Source organism: Periplaneta americana, chromosome 5, assembly GCF_040183065.1.
Source record: "Periplaneta americana isolate PAMFEO1 chromosome 5, P.americana_PAMFEO1_priV1, whole genome shotgun sequence".
Classification (NCBI taxonomy): domain Eukaryota; kingdom Metazoa; phylum Arthropoda; class Insecta; order Blattodea; family Blattidae; genus Periplaneta; species Periplaneta americana.
The window spans coordinates 12298027-12316622 of record NC_091121.1 but is presented as its reverse complement, the minus strand read 5'-3'; the positions used below and the strand labels follow the sequence as shown (position 1 = coordinate 12316622).

The 18596-nt window shown below is 33.5% G+C and overlaps 2 protein-coding genes across 5 annotated transcripts in view; one reads left to right on the top strand and one right to left on the bottom strand.

The window, feature by feature from the left end:
- Positions 1 to 4877, bottom strand: part of LOC138699472 (ion transport peptide-like) — a 50811-nt gene extending 45934 nt beyond the window's left edge. Inside the window, exon 1 of one of the 2 annotated variants that reach the window (XM_069825381.1) lies at positions 4487 to 4877. In XM_069825381.1, coding sequence (XP_069681482.1) covers positions 4487 to 4492 — 6 coding nt within the window. In that variant the 5' untranslated portion in view covers positions 4493 to 4877. The remainder of the gene's footprint in view (positions 1 to 4486) is intronic. The other variant, XM_069825380.1, reaches the window with a different exon arrangement.
- The window catches only part of LOC138699470 (peroxisomal leader peptide-processing protease), a 525434-nt gene that overhangs the window by 55224 nt on the left and 451614 nt on the right, over positions 1 to 18596 (top strand). The gene's annotated exons all lie outside the window — the stretch shown is intronic.

Below are 18596 nucleotides of genomic sequence, written 5' to 3'. Positions count from 1 at the left end.
TATTATTATTATTATTATTATTTTGCTCTTTGTAATGAATCCCTATACAAAGAGAGCTTTTGAAATCGCAGATTGATAAAACATAAATTTAATTCATGAAAGAATGTAGTTTGCCGTAATAATATTAATTGTTTTCAGTTGTTTCATTTGGTTGCTGTGGCAGCGTTTAATTGGAAATGTAACAAATGAAAGCTATTCAAGTTACTCTCCTGCGAGTTATTTTTTAAATAAATTTTATTCAATGACATGATAGCTTCATTTCTGCATTCGAAATATTTATGAATAGAATAGAGAATTTAAAAAATCGGAACGGTTTGAGATGTGGGCCCTGTAATCTGTCTTCATTCTGAAGCTAATTAATGAGTGAAGAAAAAAGTTGGCAGTGTTCTTTTAATTTCATATTGATTACTCTTTACATAGACGCGCACTATTATAGGAAAATATAAACTAGGAAAGGTTGGAGAAAGCTCGGTTTGCAGTGAAAGACGTGTCCTTCGGCACAACTCTACGAATGAAAAGAATTATTACTCAAAAGTGAGGACATTTTTGAAGTTATCCTTTCTTAAAAATGAAGTTTGCATAAAGTGAAACCAATATTTAATTTACAAAATAATGTCATTATCTACGCAAAGAATAATGCTAAGTACCTGAAAGTTATGTCCTAACCCTTAAAATATTCCTATATGATGCGTTAAGACCACAAAAATTATTCTGAATTATGACTAGAATTTTTTGTACTTCTTAGTTGAAGTGTTATAAATATTAGCAGGTTTACAAGAGTTTTCCCATGCGTTCACATCCATGTCCCCATAATGAAACTGTCAGTATTTTATTAGCGTACGTATGAATGCCGATAGTTTTCAGCGCGTTCACATTTTTATCGTATAATGCACATATAATACATTTCCGACGGAAAGAGTTTATCTGCTTCGTAAGTTAGAAGTTAGCCATGGTAGTTCTGCAACACGAGAATCGTCAAAGTGAGTTGTGTTGCGTAAAATCCGGCGCGTATCATTTTGCCAATGTTTATTACTGTGATTGTCAAATTTTTGTAATATACTTTAATGACGTTGCTGTTAACTTTATTTTGGTATCCAGTTCAACATTTAATAATACAATTTTCATTTATAGTAACCTACATTCGAAATTTTTTGATGATGTTTGAAGGGACAGAATGGTTAAATATGGCAAAACGCCAGTAAATTTTCGAAAAGTAATGTTTTCCTTTAAAATACTCTTAAATATGTGAAAAATCTATTACATAAAATTTAATGGGTATTTATGCCTTGCTCAGCTGCTGTGACGTCATTTTTAAAGCTCTAGTGCACAGGGTTTTTAAATGACACTAAACTTTGATTGGAATTTTCCGTAACTTTGATTTTTTCTTTATTTCATACAGAAAATTATATATCTTCGGAAATATCAATGCTACGTGCATTATATCAATGTTGCTTGTATGATATCGTAAACACATTCTTCAGAATATTAGAAAACTTCTCTCTGTAATATAAATTTGCTATTTTGTTGCATTTCGTTTTAGAATAAAAGTAGTTCTAAAATTTATTCTTAAAAATTTTACTTTAACATTTTGAAATCCAATATCAAAGCTGTGCGCTACGGATATTTTAAAAGACGTGCTTTTAGGGATAAAATGTCATAGAAATTTTGAATTGATCTTTAGTGAATTACTGTAGTTTTTTTCTTTCCAGTTTGGACTTTTTATTTCCAAACACTAATCTCGAATTTAAGTTTTTGCAGCAGTGATATGCATTCAAAAAAGAAAATCGTGAATCAACTACGAAAAAAATTCAAATTTAACATCATCTCCCCTAAAGGGAAAGTAATAATTTTTTCAACCAAATTTTGAGAGCATTATACTATGTACAGGATTAATAAAATCCAAATTTTGAACTCCTAAATGTTTTTGGCTTTTGATTCTTATTTTTATATATTTTCAAACCAAACTTTTTAGTAGAAGATCTCAATTTCTAAGCTTCCCTTTTTTTTTGTTACATTCACAAGACATTGCATTTATTTTATGAAATATCTCATTTATTCGCTTTCAAATTTTTTTTTAACTTTTGAAAATATTTTTTTCTATAATTCATGACAAAAATATTAATAAAATAAACTAGCAGCATTTCTTACAAAATAAATGCATAGAAACATGCAGCTACCTCATAAATACTTGCAGTAAAAATTCATACAGATTGATATTTGGCATAAAAAATTGGTATTGAGTTAAGAAAAATAAACTTAACGGAAAATTGGATTTGAAAGTGAAATTAATATTCTCCTCCTGTACATTCATTTAGTAACTTCAGGGAGCCAACTTTGGAACAAAAGTTACTAGATTTGTAATCAGAAATTTGTAAAAAAAAAAAAAAGAATTATTCAATGAAAAAATAATTTTGATAGCTCTTCTTCCTTAATTAGAAAAATATTTAAACATATTTGTAATCAGAATTGAACTAAACCCATTTGGGGTATGAAAATATTCTTTCTAAATAAGTGAAATAGTCGATATTTTGAAAAAAATTCATGATTTTCAAAGGAGCCTCACCTTAAATAAAGTTTTGTACATGTGATGCATGTACAAAGTAAAGAAAGGGTCCAATCTTATTTACGGTTTGTTTACGGAAATGAAATACGGACTTGACTGTCATCCAAAGTCGGTAACCATCAAAGCTTTGAGAATGAATCGTAGTAATTTATATAGCACATATATCGTTCGTATTAAAACTTGACAAGTAGTTAAAAAGTATACTCTTTGCGTCGTAGCGGAACACGTGTAGACTTGAGCTGCAGGAGACGAGATATATGTTCCGGATATGCCAGTCAGCGGATCCCAAGCGCTTCTGATTGCTATTACGTCCGTCACCGCTACGGTTGTCTCGCTGTCCCGCCGTCGAGCTGCTCCTGTTTTTAAAACGCACGTGAATTTCTACTACGCATGGGCCTCATAAAGAACGTGGCAACTTCCCCAGTCGACAGGTGGTGGAATGGATTATGAACTTCACAAGCGCTCTGAAAGGGAGCGCAATGTCTGAGCTTGTCAGGAATTTATACGACCTGATACCGCTCAGCTTACCACAACCTGACTTAATTAAAATAAAAATATTAACATATTCTTATAAATATCAGCGATATTCCTAAATGTCATAATAATATTTATATTTTTTCTCGGATTACTTTAACATTTTCTAGTCGACTTTTGAGACTATTTATTTTATTTTTTATATATTAAACATTATTTTATAAGGCACACTTATTCTTGTCTTTTTATTACACGAAATGCAAGGAGGAAGTATTAAAATAATGAAAAAAGTTCAGACCGAGGTTTGACAGGTATGAACGTTCGCAGTGTATCGAAAAATAATTTTTTGACATGCCTACTTTTATTTTGTCCACCTGTCTCTGCACAGCAATCTCTGGCAAATTGTAGGATTATTTTTATTCATATTCATTGTCTATGAAGCAATTTATTAAAGATTTATGCACATTAAATATAGTAAATTTTATGTACTTCGTTATAAAAATACAGCACAAAAATCTGATTCATTCCGTATCAGTTGTAACAATTTATTTCTTGAATTTATTATTCTTGCTCAAGATTAAGTAGCCCTTAAGTCTCTAAAAAAATTTTGCTTTAGAGATAATGGCTATAGAATCAGCTATATCTCCAATCTCCAGTGTATCGAAAAATAATTTTTTGACATGCCTACTATTATTTTATCCACCTGTCTCTGTACAGCAATCTCTGGCAAATTGTAGGATTATTTTTATTCATATTCATTGTCTATGAATCAATTTATTAAAGATTTATGCACATTAAATATAGTAAATTTTATGTACTTCGTTATAAAAATACAGCACAAAAATCTGATTCATTCCGTATCGGTTGTAACAATTATTTTCTTGAATTTATTTTTCTTGCGCAAGATTAAGTAACAATAATGGAAAGCCATAGCTTAAATCTCTAACAAAGTTTGCTTTAGAGATGTCTATAGAATTAGCTATATCTCCAATCAAACATTTTTTGAAACAAAATTTTTTGGGCATAAGTTAGTGAACACGAATAGCATTGTAACAGTGTTGTATTCGTAGAGAGTTGTAACGAACAGAAATTACAATGCAAGCGTCTGGAGCACCTCTCCCTTACAGGTTAATTAAAAGTTCAGTTTAGATGTTGTAAACCGGCATAGCCGTAACGAACATCGCTGATTTATAGCAGAAAATGTACAGTCAATAACTTCTGTATTGTTTCAGTTTCGTTTACAAAACAGAAATTTAACAGAGCTGATGTTTATCATTACCTTTTTTTGAACACTTGCCAAGTTTTTATGCTAACTTTATGTAAAGTATTTTTCAGTATCATGTCCTTTAATTCGTTATCTACTGAACGTTTACTTGCATTTGTAATAATTTTAAGTACACTAAAAATTGTATAATACAACTGAATGAATAAATAGCATCAATGGCTTACCTGCATGTTGAAATACGATTTGTGATCTCGTTGAAAAGAAGTTTCTCTTCTTAGATGTCGATTCGCAAATATTTCACTGGATGTCGGCGAATTTCAGTCCGTGTGTTTGACCCCAGTTGTCACACAGTTGCAGCGGAGATACCGGTATGTACACGTGTTCTATTAAAAACCGTACACCGTAGTTTAACTCGTGAAGAAGCGCGGAGAAATGATCGCAAATCTGCTATGTTCCCACTTCGGATACGTACGAGTATGTATACACTTCTGATGTATCACAATTCACCTGGCTATGTATAAAACGAATATCGCGTGTGTGTGTGTTGTACGAGAGCAGCGTTTGTCAGATACGTGTGTAGTCTCGAATACCAAGATTCATATTGAAGGGACTCTTTATAACACTCCACAATATAGAGGCTCTCCAGCCAATCAGAATCGGGGACGCACAGTATTACGTCAGCTCGGTTCCCGCCTTCACTAAGACAATCTTTGACACTAATGCAAAACAACCAGAACTTGCTCTTTTTCTATTTGTTAGAATTTGATTAGGGACTTTCTAAATTATCCATTTTTAATTATTTCTGTGGTGTGATCTGCCTACGTCACAAGGCTGAACTGCCTTCATTAACAGACAAGACAAGCGCGTTTGTTACTCCACGAGCCTGTTTCCTTTTCTTCTGTTTTTTTTTTTTTTTACTTATCCTTTCCTAGAAATGAAGTCCGTGGTCGACGAAGTACCACCATTTTCTTCAATGAACTTACGTATGATTCTACTACAATCTTGATCATGTTTAATACATCACTTTCGCAGTACGATAGATCGACTGTTCTTACGTTTCGATTACTCAGTGTCTTGTGATTTCAAACGTAAGTAACTGAAGCGGAGGCCAATTATTGTTCAATACATGACATTTAAAATCAATTCAACTAGTGGCTTGTGCAGCAAATGCTGCAAACTAAGTTCATTAGACGTTCAAATAAACATTTTTCAGATTTATTTTCAATGAAGAATACTAGACATTCTGAAAGTTATTTGCTTCCATAATAATGAAAGATACTCTCTCTCGAGCCAATACTGAAGAGAACCACGGATATAAATATCTACACCACACCGCCATTAAATATATGAAACAAACCCAACCCCACTTGATTAATAACTATAAAAATGTTTGATTTTTAATAATATTATTATCTTACGTAAATTTTATAGCTTTCAGTATCATATACTATATATACTATATAGCCGCCACTCAGTAAAATATAGAAATCAAAATCTAATTTAAGTTATTCTCTACATCTACTTATATAACCCCAAAAGTTTCACTTTCATATCATCAATATAGCATTAAATATGTATAATTAATGAAAAATAGTCACATCATGGCACTAACTACAATAATATTTCATTTCTAATGGTAATAATGTCATCAAGCCACCTCAAGTTTAGTAGTTTTTAATATCCAATACACAGCTGTACCCAAGAGAATTACACACCACAGAATCGAACCTGTAAATTATTTTTAGTGAGTTAAGTTTTTAATAACCAATTTAATTTGAGCTCTAAATATGTCAGCATTCTTGCAGATCATGGCCTTCGTGTAATATTGTTTACTGTAGTGTGTGTTTTGTTTTATTCTGAAATGCAATTAGCTAGTTCTCAAAACTGACGACAGATGAATTTTGGAAAATAGGAAAATTATGTTGAAAAATTGACATTTCACTGAAAACTACTACTATTTTTCTGAAAAACTTTGAGTTCCAAGCTTCAAAATAAGGGGTCATTTATGGAAATCCGTTCAGCCGTTTTCCCGTAATTTCCATTACCAGTTCAAATTATATATATATATATATAAGATGCGCTGTTGCCAAACTGCGCAGATTTTAGCCTAATTTTCTATTTAACCATTCACTTAATTACAAAATGCATAATAGGTTTTTATATTAATTTTAGTGTATTCTGTTGCTCCTTTCAATCAGAAGTTATATATCACTTCCAGACTGTATAGGATTCTGTGCAAACTTAAGGATATGAATGTGCATTTCATGCCTTTTCGTTTTATACTGTCCATAGTAAAGGAATTTGAACCTACAGATGAGTATCCTAGTATCGAATTGACTGGTGCAAAATTAAGTATTTGAATTCAAAATTCAATCAAACGTGGAAAAGGACTGAGTTAGTGACCGGACTCAATATTATACTTTTGTAGTTAATAATAATAATAATAATAATAATAATAATAATAATAATAATAACTGTAATGAGCTGGAAAGAAATATGAGACCCATTTAGATGAACAACCTTGTGCGATATGTATGTAACATAGTATAATATTGTTATTATTATGAGTAATCCTGGAAAATATTTAAAATAAAGTACTAACCTCTCTTCTAGCATAAAAGTTGAAATAGGCCTACTAGGCACATCCCTTAGAACCACTAATCTTCTCTTCCACACACAACCAGTTTACTCCCATCCACACTCGTTAACATGGATGGTACTCGGGGAAATGAATGATCTTGTTTTTGCCGCGGCAGCTAGCTTCGAACTCAACAGGTGTAAGTGAAAGAGTCGATCCGAGATCCGAGTGATGTCATGTGTGGACCGAGTAATGATAACATCGACGCCCGAAGGAAGGGCGGACCTTGAAACCGGAAACTTTGCGGGATTCCGCAATGTTAGGAGGCCCTTTAATTTCACAAAAATGAAAGTTCACAGTGCTACAGTCTAAGAATAGCTACAGTTGTTTACTTAATATGCATATTGTGTTTTATAAGCGGTTAAGCTTATTTGCTTCGCTTGGATGTTAGATATTTTGTGTTAGATATTTAGCCTAAATGGTTACAGTTGTCTGCATCATATTTGTGTTACATATTTTATCTAAATAGTTAGTCTGTTTCATTTTTGTATTACATATTTTTTCCGCATTCTTACAGTTACCTACTTCAGATTGCATATGAGATAAATATTTACAATTGCCTACGTCTTTTGTGTGCTACATATTTCGTGTCAGTATTTACTCATTTGTATATTAGATATTTTGCATAAATAGTTACAGTTGTCTACTTCATTTTGTGTTAGATATTTTGTCTAAATGGCTACAGTTGTCTACTTCATTTTGTGTTAGATAGTTTGCATAAATATTTACAGTCCTCTACTTCATTTTGTGTTAGATAGTTTGCATAAATATTTACAGTCGTCTACTTCATTTTGTGTTAGATATTTTGTCTAGATAGTTACAGTTGTCTACTTCATTTTGTGTTAGATATTTTGTCTAAATGGCTACAGTTGTCTACTTCATTTTGTGTGAGATATTTTGTCTAAATAGTTACAGTTGTCTACTTCATTTTGTGTTAGATATTTTGTCTAAATAGTTACAGTTGTCTCCTTTATTTTGTGTTAGATATTTTTCCTGAAGAGTTACAGTTGTCTACTTCATTTTGTGTTAGATATTTTGCATAAATATTTACAGTTGTCTACTTCATTTTGTGTTAGATATTTTGTCTAAATAGTTACAGTTGTCTACTTCATTTTGTGTTAGATATTTTGTCTAAATAGTTACAGTTGTCTACTTCATTTTGTGTTAGATATTTTGTCTAAATAGTTACATTTGTCTACTTCGTTTTGTGTTAGATATTTTGTCTAAATAGTTACAGTTGTCTGCTTTATTTTTGTGTAAGATATTTTGTTCGGATGTTTACAGTTGTCGTTTGTTTGTTAAATATTTCGTGTTATTATTTGCAGTTGTTCACTTCATTTTTATGGTATGTTTTGCCTAAATACTTACACTTGTCTACTTCATTTATATATTAGATATTTTGTCCGATATTTACTATTGTCTGCTTTATTTGTTTGTTGTATATTTTTTGCACGGTCGTGTTTTTGTAGTATTTACTATTATTGTTGTTAGGCCTTGAAAGTTAGAATTCCCACACAGAAATTTGTTGCTAGGGAAACCGTTCTTCATAACATAAAACTATACTGACATAGATCCATTACAGTGCACTTATTGTTACTTAGTTACCATTACAGTGCAGTTTTGCGAAGGCTTTGGAATAATATTGCTCTAAATTTTCAATGCAAAATATATTGTATTTACAATTTTAAAAACATGATCGTGCAAAAAATGTTGTGCAATACACGTTTGTAAAGTGCATGAAAAATCGCTCTGCTCGTTTTTTCAAACTTTTCCTCGATTTTGTAAAAGCACTTTCCAACATTGTATCGTAATATACTATTGCCTCATTATTTACAGTTGTAATATAGTACTTCATTTCTATATGAGATATTTTGCCTAAATATTTACAGTTGTTTAAGCCTACTTCATTCGTGTGTTAGTTATTTTGTCTGCATGGTTATAGACATCTACTTCATTTTTGTATTAGATATTTTTTTCAAAAAGCAGTTATCTATTTAATTTATATACTAGATAATTTGTCCAGATATTTACAGTTCTTTACTTCATCTGTGTGTTAGATATTTTGTATCAATACTGACAGTTGTCTACTCCTTTTGTGTATGAAATATTTTGTCTAAATATTTATAGTCATCTACCTCATTTATGTATCAGATATTTTGTCTTATTATTTACAATTATCTATTTCATTTACATATCAGAGTTAGTCTAAATATTTACACATGTGTGCTTAATTTACATTTTGGGTATTGTATAAATTTCCCTACTTCATTTATGTACTTGATATTTAGTCCAAATATTTACATTTAATTTACGTATCAGATATTAATCTAAATATTTACAGTTGTCTACTTAATTTATATTTTAGATTTGGCCTAAATGATTACGTTAACTGCTTTATTTGCGTATCATATATGAAGAGTCCACTGCAAGAATGATGGATGTCACTTTCTTGTCGAAAATGAACCAAGACTGTCAATGCATAGCTTAAGATATATCGAATGTACATAGAAAGTTATATGGCATTAAATTCTGATAGTCATTGTCCAGTAATGATCGGAAAATCACAGTTAAGCTTTGAGCGCTAAGCATTTCAAACTTTCGAATTGCTTCTCCTGCAAAATGTATTCCAAATGACATCCAGCATTCTTGCAGTGGACTCTTCATATTTAATATATATGGTATAATTGTCTACTTAATTTATGCTTTAGATATTTCGTTTAAATATTTACAGTTGTCTTGCATTTACCTACTTGATTTATGTGCTAGATATTTTATAGGATTCTAAAGGCCCATTCACAATGAAAATTAAACATAACCGTAACATAAACACAGAAGTTTGCGCCCAGGCTACCAAATGGGATCATTCACAATGATTCACATAAGCACTGGCATTAACATTACCATAAGACGTTAACATGAAAGTTTGCAAACTCCAAACTTTCATGCTTATGCTTACGTGATTTGGAAACAGAACACGATCGTAGAGCGCTGAAGTATACGACAGAATATGAGGAAATGGCGTCGTTGTTATGTTTCCATGGTTACCAAGTATGTTTGCGGTTATGTTTATGTTCCCATCGTGAATGATGGTATGACTTCTTGATTTTACCGTAACGTTTATATTCTTAAGTTAACGCTTATGTTATGTTTAATTTTCATTGTGAATGAGCCTTAAATGTTTATTACATATTTTTATGCAAGTGGTCACTCTCTGAGTAGTGAATTATTTTTATTTATCTATTAGTATTATTAAATGGAACTATAAAAATTGGAGATTTATCCTTCGAAGAGGTGGAAAAATTCAAATATCTTGGAGCAACAGTAACAAATCTAAATGACACTGGGAGGAAATTAAACGCAGAATAAATATGGGAAATGCCTGTTATTATTCGGTTGAGAAGCTTTTATCATCTAGTCTTCTGTCAAAAAGTCTGAAAGTTAGAATTTATAAAACAGTTATATTACCGGTTGTTCTGTATGGTTGTGAAACTTGGACTCTCACTTTGAGAGAGGAACAGAGATTAAGGGTGTTTGAGAATAAGGTTCTTAGGAAAATATTTGGGGCTAAGCGGGATGAAGTTACAGGAGAATGGAGAAAGTTACACAACGCAGAGCTGCACGCATTGTATACTTCACCTGACATAATTAGGAACATAAAATCCAGACGTTTGAGATGGGCAGGACATGTAGCACGTATGGGCGAATCCAGAAATGCATATAGAGTGTTAGTTGGGAGGCCGAAGGGAAAAAGACCTTTGGGGAGGCCGAGACGTAGATGGGAAGATAGTATTAAAATGGATTTGAGGGAGGTGGGCTATGATGGTAGAGACTGGATTAAACTTGCTCAGGATAGGGACCAAAGGCGGGCTTATGTGAGGGCGGCAATGAACCTACGGGTTCCTTAAAAGCCAGTAAGTAAGTAAGTAAGTAAGTAAGTATTAGTATTATTTTTTTTACTAATATTTCGTTTGGATTTAGTAAGCAAGGATTGGTTAAAATTTACAAAGAATGTCGAATTACAACTTCAAATTTACTTAATGAAAAACATTATCCTCAAGCCAGCTTCCGCAACATATTAATGTCTGTTTCTTTATTATTAATGCGCAGTACATAAAGAGTAAATTATAAGTTTTAAAATTCTGTATACTCTTGTTTCATTTCCTAACATGCAAGTGGGGATTCGACTTCCCCTTGTAGGGATTGGATATTATGTTCCTTAGTGTGTATTGGCCTTTGCTGTGTGCTGGTCACATAATTCTTATACAAATGAGGAGGAAACTAATCAAGTCTGCAGTTCTTGAAAGTGTATAACTATTATATTAATTTTTGTTATTAAGCTATAAATTGTGGTATTTCTCTTTAAACACTGGAACAAATTCTTGCTTCACATGACTTCAATGTTCCAACACGATTTAATCATCTTAAGCGCTTCTAGTCTCCCGCTCTTCATATCTCGCATATCTGCGAGTGATTTAAGGAAAAGTGTGAATTGAAGCGGGAGACATTTCCGTGAGCAGATTTAATTTAGTTTAGCTTCATGACGTTATGTCGGATATGAGCAATTGTCTTCATTTATGACCTTTATTTTCAGTGAATTAGACCCACGTAAGATGTATGGTGTTAGATGATTAACACAGCTGAATTCTGATGCGAATAATGAATTGTGAGAATGCCACAGATATTTATTTTAAGACACTTGAATAGTCTTCGGATTGTTGCAAATAGACTATGCTGAAATTGCCTATACACGTCAAGGGGGCTCACAGGATAGCAGGAGGTTAAGACTCCCACCTTTACAGACAGTCGGCATTAATGATAGTAGGGATGGCAATCGTACGTGCACACCGTCTTTACCTCTAAAGGAATACCTCTGACAATATCTTTTAGAGGTTGAGTAAATTCCAGGACTATATTACGGCTGGAAGGATTAGATCAATGGAGGAAATCCATGACCCCATCCGGAATCGAACCCGCGACCTTTCGGCTTGCAGTGTTGCGCCTTAACCATGACACTACAACGCGTTCAGGTATCTTCCTTTAGTCCTTCATAATTTATATTGTGTAGCAATCACGATGAAAAACATTGTTCTTTCTTTGTAAGGTAAAACGGAAAAAAGTATCCATATACAGTGAGGTTAGTTGGGGATGCTAGAGTTTTCGTTCAGAGCCGGCCCGCCTTGATAGCCGTCAAGGAGCGTGGAGGTACAGCTTCTGTTTTCATAATCTTGGCACTAGAATGGGATAGTATAGTCGTCTCCACGCTTATATCATTTAAATGATTAAAATCTACATGATTATGAAATATAATTATGGTAATATTGTAAATATTTTTGACGACACGTTACGGTCAGTAGTTTTACTGTAATTACTCAAATCCGCGGCGTGATAGCCCATAAAGGTCAAGGCCGTCTACTGACCTTACGTCGCTATTCATAATTTACTAGCTAGGCCTATATTTACAGGTGGAAGTGCGTATACAGCTCTCGTAAATAATTCGATAAAATGAAAATCATGTTTTGCGTCTATTTTAAAGACAAAGACTTAGGAAAATCACAATTGCGTATCTCTCATGATGTAGATGAACAAGTACTTTCTCTTCTCGTTTTGATAAATACTGTCACCTCTCATAATATTTTTAAACACTCTTTATATAGGGCGCATCCCTTCTTATTTTGTTTTACCTCCACTTTTATCCGATTTACACACCACTGTGAGTAGGAGAGGACGTTACATTTGATCGCACACTAGATATCTTACAAATGCCGGCCTCCCAGACATGGGATCGGCGTGACTCAGGACTACCGCTGAGACATCACAGGACAATTACAAGACAACGGACAAACACCCAGTCCCGTGGACGGAAGATTAAGTTCTTTCATTAACCACACCGGGACTCGAACCTCGGACTGTTTCATCAGTCCACATAGGTAAGATGGGTGCTCCTGGCCATGTTCCTGATATGGCCACCCCCCTATTGTGAGTTAGTTAACCAAACAATCCGCTAAATTGCAGCGGCAGCCAGTGAAAGGCCATCCTGGTATGTCACTTGATCGTTTTCCATCCACTCAGGTTGAGCAATATGGCGTCAGTTGCCTGTTTTGCGGTTTTCATGTGACCTCTTCTTATTTTTCTCTGGTAAGTCTCCTTTGTTTTATGCATGTTTTTCAAAGACTTGTCTCATGAAAACCATCGTACTCCATCCAGTTTTTAATGCTATGTTGATTGGTGTTGTCGTTTATGGCGTATCTTTTACGAGTTGTTCATAATCAAACGATTTTCGTGAAAGCTTACCTGCTCCTGATTTGGCCATATCAAATGCACCATGGCCATATCAAGTTCATTTCACTTTTATTTTTTCACCTGACAAATTTACATGCCTTATAGCTGGGATTATGCAAAAATTTTGTATTTTAAGAAAAACGACGTACTTTTTTTTTTTTTTTTTCGAAAAACCTGTTTTGACTACACTTTTGAATTATAAAAAAGATTATTAAGTGTCATGTTTATTCATTTTACACCAAAATTATTTAATTTTAGCACAACTGCGTTATGAAACTGAAAACAATCACGATTTGTAGAACATGGAACAAAGGTGGCCATATCATGTGCACATGTTCCTGATATGGCCACTAGGTAGACTTTTAGAATTTGGGACTTTTTGGACAATTAAAGCTATTTTTATGGGGAAAGGAAATTGTTTTAAGAAAGTCCATTAGACTGTGAACGAGTAAGAAAAAAGTGGTTTACATTTTTTTTTCAAAATGGCGGCTAGAAAAATTCTCAAACCTTAGCATGGCCATATCACGGACACCTACCTTACTACGGCGGACCTTTTTAAGGAAATATGAATATAAAAGAAAAACATTTTTTCATTAACATATGAATTTATATGCACAATTAAATACGTGAAAAATAATTATTGACAAAGTTGTAATTTTTATTGGATGTCACGGTTGCATCTATTATGATCTTACAACATATAAAACATGGATTTTTTTAAATGTAAATCCGGGCCCCAGGTATCATTATGCCGAACTGTGAAATGAGAGACTTTGCAGTCAAAAGTTACAAACAAGCCTTGAGTGAAGTATAGACTTCCTTTTGCAGCCACGAGTTTTAAAGTTTGTTGCAACTTCTTTCTTGTTACCTGAACAGCTCGGTGACTTAATTGAGTTGTAAGTCGAAGAACATCACGTTCTCATGCTCGTGACTAATTTTTTTAGCAGAGATAGACAGGATCGCGTAGGCTGATCCTTGAATGTGAATGTATCATTAACCTTGCAGTGACAAATTAGCGAAGTAATGGTTGAGACCGGCAGTATTATGTTCGAACCTGGTCTGTTTCACGTGGTTAAACTCAAAATTCCGATTCTATTGTACGTTTCAAGTTCTGGAGAATAAAATATGAGAATTTCATACGACTTAAAGTATATGATTCAAGGATTAGAGTCTTAGGGCCGTATTCATAGACATTTTGTGCGCGGGTTTCCGGTGGATTATCAGCGTTTTTCGTATTCATAAACCAGTGTTAGCGATAGGATATGATTTGAATTCTGTACAAGTAACCAGTGGATAGCCGGGGCTAGCTTAGTACGCTCGTAGCGCGTGCTGCGAAATGTCTATGAATAGCACCCTAATATTCTACTTGATCGTTTCTAGTTCAATTTTCTCATTAAAGAAATGTGGTTGTGTAAAAATCTATTCTGAAAATTACGCAGAATTACATTTCTTATATGGAAAAAGTACTTAAGCTTATGTGCATACGATCTGTGCCTTCGTCTGTACAATAATGGTGATAAAAGATTACCCGTATTGAAATTATAAGGTACTAACGTACAGTGGAAGCTCTTAAGTTCGACAGAAATCAAGTTCGACATCCTATAATTCGACTGCTTACATAGGAGAATTAGACACGCTCCTATACGGGCACTAAGAAATTGGTTTGCCATTTGAATGAGAATAAGTTCTGTGTCTTGTAGTGATACTTTTTTAAAGGAAAACAGGATATTTTATTGATTAGGACATCCGTATTGATTACTGATTTTAAATTAATGAACTCTTATTTTTCTGTTTGAGAATTGTGCCGTTTGTGAGACGGAACTGTCGAAACCCTCTGTGGTACTAGAAGCGCATACATAAGTCTCGGGGCAGGCAGGAAATGAAAGTACAATACTGTATTCGTTGATGGATAACCAATAAGAATATGTATTCATTTCACCTGCCAAAGCCACTACCCTTATTGGACTGAACTTTCAATTCTGTTCTGTCGAACTTAGGAGAGTCCACTGTACAGTGTTAGAAAAACATTTTGTCGCAGAGATACTTTGTAAGTCCCAGGAAGGAGTTAGTGCGCATGATCAGGCATACAACGAAACAAAACTAATGTTATTACTTCAACTAGTCCTTCTCTTGTAAACCAGGTCGCTCGTCCTCTGATCATGCGCATTGCCTCCTTTCTGGGACTTATAAAGTATTTGTGCCACAAAACTTTCGTCTAGTATTTGTGCGACAAAGCTTTTTTCTAAGACTGTACGGTTCACAAGAACTACGGAAAATTTCACGTCAGATAACGATATAAAATACTGTTATATGTATGATATAAATCACGTGACCCTTTGCGTAATATTGAAAATATGAGTAAGACACTCGACAAACACCGAAAAAATGACATTGAATTAGGTTAAGGAAGACATTAAATAAGAAAAAAAGTAAAGGACCCTCACCAGGACTCGAACACGAGTCTTTACACGAGCTGTCTCTTAGCGCAACTACTATCTTGGATCAGTTTTCCCGTAGTATGTGACAAATATTTTATTTTATTTTAATGATTGACGTGGATGTTATGATGCCCTGAAACATCTTCAGACTGTGAACGCGTGTTGTGATAGATTTTATTTTTGTAGTAAAAGTCACTGTTTTTTCATTACTTGTACAAACGATGGAATTGCTTCTTTGAAGATGTGCCGCACTAACGCACTGATTTTTAAAACATGATACTGTCATTTTTTTTGTTTTCTAAGAAACATATAAAATTCTAAATGATACTTGAAAGATCTCCAATACCTGAAGCGACATCACAATAAATATTAACCTTAGTTGTCACATCCTAAAAATGTACTCAGTTATAAAAAAAGAATAACAAACCTTACGTTTTTCTTTACTACTGACACGGTCTCTCCACACAGACTTAATGTGGTTACACATTATGGTTTAATCTAATAATAGCTAATGCAGTCTGAACAATATCATCGGCATTTTGAAAATCAGTGAGATGCTAAGCCACAGTTCGATACATCCTAATTTGAGGTATTTAGACCCTAAAATTCTGTTCTCATTAATGACAGTAGAGGACAGTTTTGTTATATATTTGTGTTGTAAACTTATTAGTTGTTGACAACTGACATACCTTGTATTTTATGCTATTGACATGGCCTTTCCATGCACACATAACGTGATTACAGAGATCATTGTTGAATTTAATATTAACTACCGCAGACACAACAATAGCTTCGATATCCTTCACATAAAATCCTTAATGACATTTAAAAATCTGTAAGCTTCTAAAATCACATCCCGATAAATCCTAATTTGAGATATTTAGATCCTAAAAAAATCCAGTGCATAATAATGGTAGGAAAGAAAAGTTTTGTTATCTGCGTATGTTGTATACGTATTAGTTGTTGACAAATGACAGGCCGTATGGCTTTTATGTGCTATTGACATGGCCTTTTCACGCAAACGTAATGTGGTATTGCACATTATGGTTGAATATAATAATATCAACCGCAGACATAACTTTAATATCGTTACTCTTCATAGGAAATCCTAAACGATATTTAAAAAATCTGTAAAATTCTAAATCATATCCTGAAACATCATAATCCGACGAGATATTTAAACCCAACAAATGCATTACTGAGTGAGTAATAACTAGACATCGGATTTTTAGGCACTAAAATTGCAGTTTTAGGCGCCTAAAATAAGCTCAAAATTTGTAAAATTAGGCTCTATTTTAATGAAAATAGGCATTTTAGGCACATCAAGGTATCATACTTATTTCTTTCACTGAAATTTTTAGTTATACACTAAAATACGCACAAAAAAGTATGTTTAAACATTAAAAAAGAATACTATATTATATTTATAAACAGAGCTGCACAAATTTAATATATTGAAACTAATGAAATAATGATTATTGATATCGAGATTACTCATTTTAAGTTATTGAAATTCAGTTCCATGCTCAGACTTTATTATAATTATCTGCACAGTACACCACCAGAATTTTTTCTAAATTCTCCACAGGTTAACCTTTGCCTTTTGTCACTGAGAATCATTTTGAAAGCAGAAAAACTTCTTTCAACCGAAACTGATGTGAGAGGCGCACATTTTAAATTAGGTACAATAGAAACATCAATACTTACTGGAACATTTACACTTTCCCCCGATATCACTCTTGATACTTTTTCCAACAATGAAAATCCTACATTCTTATTTAATACGTTGTCCCACTTATTTTTAACTTTTTTCCCAGTTTCGCCCAAAGCAGAATGTATGTTCACTTGAGCTTCCTTTACTATTGCTATTTGGCTACAAAGAGATTGTTTTTCACGTTCTAATTGTTCAATGCTTGCAGGTATGAAAGAAAAGTTTGATGTTATGTAGGCAATATCGTTTTTCACTCATGAGTCATTCAGACAATCTTTCACTGCTTTCACACACGCTGCACTATTAGTTTCAGGTAATTTATCAATAACTGTGGCCACTTCTTTAAAATACTTAGAATAATACACCGCTGACTGAATCCAGGTTCCCCATCGTGTAACAACCGGCTGAGGTGGGAGTGGGATATCTGGAAAGTTCTCTCTGAATATTGAAATCCTGGATGGGGCTTTACAAAAACATTTTTTTGTGTTAGAAATAAACGAATTGACAAGAGGAAATTCATTCCGGATTGTTTCAGAAACCCTGTGAAGGCCATGTGCTAGACAGGTTACATGCGTCAGGTTAGGATAAAATGTTTTAAGAAGTGGAGCTGCAGCAACCATGTATGAGGCAGCATCAGTACAAAACAACAGAACTTTAGAATCGTCTATATTACCTGAGTATAAAGACTGTAGGCCTTTATTTACAAAATAAGCAATGGCTTGGCTATTCACTTTCGAAAGTTCCTTAACACATACGAGGTGTGGAATCGAAGGTCCATTAGGACTAAGTTTTCCTACTACCATATTTGCTATATATCTATTCATAGGATCTGAGGTTTCATCCACAGAGACCCATATGTAAGAATCACCTATATCCTACCGAATGGAAGCTAAAGTTTCATTGTATATTCTGTCTAAGTAATTTTTTCTTAGGGTCGACTCAGATGGGATATTTTGTTTGCAGTATTTTTGTAAAAGCTGTCTTAAAACCGGATTTTCAATTGCATTCCAGGGAATGTTAGCAGCAACAAACGCTCTGGTTAAATCAGCATAGAAATTGCTGCTGAGATTGGATGAAGTAGGCTGTGTTAGTAAAGTTTGTTGCAGTTGATTTTTCTGCTGAGCTTTAGCCTTATGAGCCGCTCCTTGCACATGCTGCTTTAGGTGGCACTTCTTTTCTTGCGAAATCTAAAAATGTAAAGTAAACTGAATTAAATAAAATCCTAATTGTTGTATTGCCGTATTTCTATCACAAAGTTAGTGGGTTCG